The sequence below is a fragment of the Enhydra lutris genome, unplaced genomic scaffold (assembly GCF_002288905.1).
Source record: "Enhydra lutris kenyoni isolate GAN:26980312 unplaced genomic scaffold, ASM228890v2 scaffoldscaffold4, whole genome shotgun sequence".
NCBI lineage: Eukaryota > Metazoa > Chordata > Mammalia > Carnivora > Mustelidae > Enhydra > Enhydra lutris.
The window spans coordinates 33275173-33281521 of record NW_019154088.1 but is presented as its reverse complement, the minus strand read 5'-3'; the positions used below and the strand labels follow the sequence as shown (position 1 = coordinate 33281521).

Sequence of the window (6349 nt, the reverse complement as noted above, 5' to 3'; positions counted from 1 at the left end):
GAGCCTGCTTTCTCCTCTCTCTCTCTGCCTGCCTCTCTGCCTACTTGTGATCTCTGTCTAATAAATAAATAAAATCTTAAAAACAAAAAAATCAGATTGTGATTCAACACAATATGCTTGTGAAATTTATATAGAAGAAGGTAATTTCACAAAAATGTATCAAAGCAAGATGAAAAATTGATTATTTGGCTAAAAGTACTAGGGAAGGGACTCCTGGCGGGGGAGGGCACAGTCAGTTAAGCAACTAACTCTTGGTTTTAGCTCGGGTCATGATCTCAGTCAGGGTCCTGGGATCGAACCCCATGTCAGATTCCATGCTTGGTGTGGGGCTTTCTTGGGATTTTCTCTCCCTCTCCCTCTGCCCCTCCCACTCATGCTGTGTGTGTGTGTGTGTGTGTGTCTCTCTCTCTCTAAAATAAATAAATAAATCTTAAAAAAAAAGTACTAGAGAAGTGGTTCAGTTTTAATATCTTCTCAATTTATTCTGTAAGTAGCAGAAAAATCTGTTGTGTGAGCTAATTTTAATCTTTTTTCCTTTGATATTCCTTAAACTCTGTAACTGCTTTTTTTTTTCTTTTTAAGATTTTATTTATTTATTTGACAGACAGAGCTCACAAGTAGGCAGAGAGGCAGGCAGAGAGAGAGGAGGAAGCAGGCTCCCCGCAGAGTAGAGAGCCTGATGTGGGGCTCAATCCCAGGACCCTGGGATCATGACCCGAGCCGAAGGCAGAGGCTTAACCCACTGAGACACCCAGGCACCCCTGTAACTGCCTTTCTGATAGTTGTTAGTATCTGTTACTGATAATTCCTTCTTATCATTTACTAAGTATAGTTTGAGACCTTTACCCAGATAGATAGGCTCAGGTATTAATGAATAACTTTATTATTTCAAGGCTGGGTTCTCTACTCATGTGAGTTTTCAGCCATTGATTTTTTTTTTTTTTAAGATTTTATTTATTTATTTGACAGAGAGAGACACAATGAGAGAGGGAACACAAGCAGGGGGAGTGGGAAAGGGAGGAGCAGGCTTTCCACAGAGCAGGGAGCCCGAAGTGGGGCTCAATCCCAGGACCTGAGCCGAAGGCAGATGCTTAATGACTGAGCCACCCAGGCACCTTCAGACATTGAATTTTTTTTTAAGATTTTATTTATTTATTTGACAGAGAGAGAGATCACAAGTAGACAGAGAGGCAGGCAGAGAGAGAGGGGGAAGCAGGCTCCCCGCCGAGCAGAAAGTCCAATGCAGGGCTTGATCCAGGACTCTGAGACCATGACCTGAGCCAAAGGCAGAGGCTTAACCCACTGAGCCGCCCAGGTGCCCCATCAGCCATTGATTTTAACTGCAGTAATTATTAAATGTCTTTGTTGATAATTTTATTTGGCTACTCATATTTTATTTTTATTTATTTATTTATTTTAAAGATTTTATTTATTTGACAGACAGAGATCACAATTAGGCAGAGAGGCAGGCAGAGAGAGAGAAGGAGGAAGCAGGCTCCCTGCTGAGCAGAGAGCCCGACGCGGGGCTCGATCCCAGGACTCTGGGATCATGACCTGAGCCGAAGGCAGAGGCTTTAACCCACTGAGCCACCCAGGCACCCCTATTTTTATTTATTTTTTTTTAAATATTTTACTTATTTATTTGACAGACAAGAGATCACAAGTAGGCAGAGAGGCAGGCAGAGAGAGAGGAAGGGAAGCAGGCTCCCCGCTGAGCAGAGAGCCTGATGTGGGGCTCGATCCCAGGACCCTGGGATCATGACCTGAGTCGAAGGCAGAAGCTTTAACCCGCTGAGCCACCCAGGCGCCCCTTGGCTACTGGTATTTTAAATCTTGTTTTTAAATAGTGATTTCTAAGTTTAACATTTGATAATTTGAGTGTTTCTGTACAATGTTTCCGGTCTTGGCTTAAGTCTTGAAACCCTTGGTTAATGATCAGAGACATTTAGGTGGTCCTAGGTGACACTTCTCAACCTTTGTCCATAGGACACACTTACCCTCCTATCAGCTGTATGCAAATCCCATTCATTAACTGTAGCTCCATTCTCTCTTCATCTAGGAAGCAGAGCTCTACAGGAATTACCTTCAATCCAAAAACAAAATAGGAAATATTGGCACTTTTCACCAGCAACAAATTACTAGAACATTCCTCCTGACACTTCATCACACTATACTGACACCGCATGATGCCTCATGACTCCCCGGGGGAGGGGGCACTCCTCCAGTAGTTACTACAATGCCCTGGAAAACAAGAAACAAAAGACAAAAAATAAAGCCACGCCCCACCCAAGTGGAGAAGAACCCTTGTTTGGGCAGTAACTTAACTTTTCTATGCCTCAGTTCTCCTTACATACAAAATGAAAGCTACAAGAAGTTCTCAAGAAATTATTAATAGTTTAACATTATTGTTTTAAGAGCTTCAATTCAACAAGATAGGACAGAGGGCCTGGTAGAATAGGGAGATAGTCGAGTGTGGAGGGCTTAAATGCTAGGCAGAGGAGTTGGATCTTAATGTAATAAAAATGTGTAAAGATCATGGACAGGCTAGCAGCCTTATCATTGATGTCTGTGTCTTAGGAGGAAAACTGGAGGGGCACCTGAGTGGCTCAGTCCGTTAAGCATCTGCCTTCAGCTCAGGTCATGATCCCAGAGTCCTGGGATGGAGCCCCACCATTGGGCTCTCTACTCAGCGGGGAGCTGCTTCTCTCTCTACTTGCTGCTCTGCCTGCTTGTGCTCCTCTCTCTCTGTCAAATAAATAAAATCTTGAAAGAAAGAAAGATAGAAAACAAACTACTGGTGGCAGGATGTAGAGATGAAAATAAGAAAAGTTAAGAGAGTATTGCAAGGGTCCAGACAGAAACTGACGGTAATTGCTGTGGAAGGGAGGAGAGGGAGGACTACGACCAATTTAAGAGATGAGACAATAAATTACAGATGCAACAGAGTCTGTTACTAAATGGAGTGACAAGTGAGGGAGAAGAAGGAAGGATGTGAATAGGACATGGAGGTTTCTGGTCTGAAAAGTGGAAGGATGCCGATGCCATTAAGTGACTGGAAGCACAAGGATGGCATGTACGTTTGCGCGTGTGTCCGCGTGCGTAAAAGGTGACATGGGGCAAAGGTCAAGGAATGATTTTGTCCCGTCTTTTAAATTGCCTGTGGACACCCATGTGGTGCTGTCCACAGTTAAGAGTAGGTCTGGAGGCGCTCGTTCATAAAAAGGAAAGAAATGCTCTTGTAACACGAACAGCTCACTTTTATAGTCCTTAACCATTAGCACCCTAAACCCTGGGGTTATTACCTCACCAACCGTAAAAGCTTGATTACAGCTCACTGTGCGAAGGCCCTTAGTTCCCACAATTTCTATAGGCAAAATATTAATTGTGATTAATTATTGTGTAGCATAATACAAAGACTAGGCGATTTATTGTGGCTTCCGGAGGACGCTCGTTTTTTTGTTTTTTGTTTTTTTCCGCTGCAGCCCTAAGGGAAAGGAAACTGGACAGCTCCCCAGGTGGCATTCGGCCCCTTCCGGTTCAGAGCCGGCCAGCCGCGACCTGCCCGCAGCCATGTGGGTCTGGGCCTACGGGCCCTTTCCGACTGGGGTGCTCCAACCTCGGGCGGAGGGCCCTGCTTTCCCCTTTCCTACTGCTTACCGCCCCCCGCCCCCCGCGCCAGGGCAGGGCGGGGCAGGCTGCTCCGAGACCCCGCCTCCTCCTGCCGCCACCAGCCCCGCCTCTCCAGCTGCTGCCGGCTCCCTCCGGCCCCGCGGTGCGGTACGCGCGTGCGCTGGCCCTCGCCTCGGAGCAGCCATGATGGTGGGTGTTCCAGCGGCGCCGAGCCCCGGGCGCGCGGTGGGGGCGGCGGGCGCGGGGCGCGGGGCGGGCGCGGGGGCCGCGCCGGCCTAGCACTAATGTCTCCCTTTGTGTCTCCCCAACTCCATCTTTTCCTCTGGTGCGTCGGGTCCGGCGACCTCGCAGGAAGGCCTGGACGACGGCCCCGACTTCCTCTCGGAGGAGGACCGCGGAGTAAGTTCTGCCTTCTTCTCGCTCACGGGACTCTTTCGCCCCCGCCTTGGCCCCTGGGTGTGGTACCAGGAAGGGTCCCCAGTCGCGCTGCACCTTCTCCCCGGCGTCCTCCTTTCGGTTTCCTCGCTGCACTGCGCCCCGCCCTCTTGCAGCCGTTCCTCCCTCGGGGCCGCTCGGTTCTGATTTCCTGGGGACCCACAGCAGCTTTCTTGTCCCCCGCCCCGCCTCAGACCCTCCCTTGGACCTCCTCCCCCGCCCGGCTTGGGGCGCAGGTGGGAAGTGGAAGTGGAGGCCGGAGCTGGATCCTTACCCCCCAGCCCCCGACGCTTTGAGGAGCAATGAAAACCCATTCTCAGACCTTTGTGGTGGCACCCTCAGTTTTCTCCCGTTGTGGACGTCGAACCCGCTGCCTCCCACTTTTCTCACCTTCTAAAACAGATACTGTACAGGCTTTTTGTAAATTACCCGTTTGCAAGGAATTTTACGGTTGCCGAACCTTAACTCTTCTCCAGTATCCTACCAGATTTTGCAAAGTGCTGGAAGCTCATGGTGCTTTCACGTTTCTTAATATCCAAAAACATACATTTTTTTGCGGAGTTCCCTCGGTGGTGGTTTGAGGCCAGTTGCCTGCCACTTAAGAAAGGGCCTCCAGGCTCTGATTCCTTCCTCCTCTTCTCTCCCCTCTTTTGCTTTGTCTGAAGCTGGCGGGGGGGTACGTTGTACAAGTAAGCGCTTGAAAAATATTGATATACGGTGATTGCAGCTCAGCAAGGTTCCTTGGGTCCATCACATTTAACAGCCTGCACTTCAGTTTTCCATTTTGCCTTTACTTATTCATGTTAGGTAATGTGAGAGACACATCAGTTAGTCGATTTTTGGCAGGTGACAAAATATTCTTGTAGGATATTACTGTTTTTTAAATAAAAGATGAGGTAGTTAGTATTAACTGGCGAGCTTTAAAAGTTTTCAGATGGTAAGAAGGATAACAGAGGGGGCTGCTTACTTTTATAAATGATGTTTTAATAAATTTCTCAGTTTACACAAAAGCATCATTTAGAATTTAGTGTATGAAAGCATCATATAGGATTTCTGGTTATTTCTAAAAAGTTTAGTTTCTAGTGAGTTTTAAAAAACTGCAGATGTGTATCTATATGTTCTGGGATAAGAAAGTAGCATTAGATGGCCACTTAAAAATTACACTTTGGTGGTGCACCTGGGTGGCTCAGTGGGTTGAGCCTCTGCCTTCACCTGGGGTCTTGATCTCTGGGTCTTGGGATCAAGCCCTGCACCCTGCTCTCTGCTCAGCAGGCAGCCTGCTTTTCTCTCTCTCTCTCTCACTCTCTCCCCCCCTCCCTGCCTCTCTGCCTACTTGTGATCTCTCTCTCTGTCAAATAAATAAAATCTTTGAAAAATTACATTTTGGATTTTAAAATAGGAAAGACAGTAGAGTTGTGTAATGAAAGGAGATGAATTGATTATAGTACAATTAAACTGATTTTTCTAAATATAAAGCAGTTGGCATTCTTTATTTAGATGACTTTGTCTCTAATTTTTATGGTCTACCAGAAAAAGCAAACAATTTGCTCTTCTGTAAAATCTGGCTAATGTTCAATAAAAGTATTAATTTTTTGAGTATTTATTTTGATATGAAAAGCAGAGTATTTTCTGGTTAATATTTGCTTTCATTGCCTTATGCCTTTGGTAAGATTTGTTTATAAAACTTGAAGCAAAAAAAAAAAAAAAACTTGAAGCATGTAATGTAATATGTTTAAAAACTTTTTTCATGTATTACAAAATTAAAGGGAAAGAGAGACAAAGAGCGTGCCTTACCAGAAGGAAATGAAAAAAAAACATTACCATGAATTACAAAGCATTTAGGTTGTCATGGTTAATACGTATATATGTCCAGTTCTTCCTTATTTTTTGTCCTGTGGAAATGGGTGAATCATAGTAATAATTATAGGTGGGCACTGTGTTAAGTACTGTATAAGCATTGTTTCATTATATTCTCTCATCATCCTTATGAAACTTTTACAGATAAGAAATCTGAACCTTGGGGAAACTAAGTAAGCGTGTAAGGTCACACAGCCAATGAGGGGGAGAGGTGGACTTTAAACCATGTTTCTGATACCAGAGCCAGTACAAGTATTTCTCAAAGTGGCCTTGAAACATTTGCTTCAGAATCACCTGGGGTGTTTGGAAAATAAAACAAGTTTCTGGGCCCTGCCCTAGTAAATCAGAATCTCCCGAAGTAGGGAGAAGGACAGATAACTACTTCTTTTTTTAAATCCTGTGTAATTATCATATACTACTTTTTCAA

The 6349-nt window shown here is 45.4% G+C and overlaps 1 protein-coding gene across 1 annotated transcript in view; it reads left to right on the top strand.

Annotated features, from left to right (window-relative positions):
* Positions 1-3644: 3644 nt before the first annotated feature.
* Positions 3645-6349, top strand: part of LOC111161352 (sorting nexin 6) — a 63789-nt gene continuing 61084 nt past the window's right edge. Inside the window, exons 1-2 of the mRNA XM_022524957.1 lie at positions 3645-3819; positions 3982-4029. Of these exons, the coding sequence (XP_022380665.1) occupies positions 3814-3819; positions 3982-4029 (54 nt within the window). The 5' untranslated portion in view covers positions 3645-3813. The remainder of the gene's footprint in view (positions 3820-3981; positions 4030-6349) is intronic.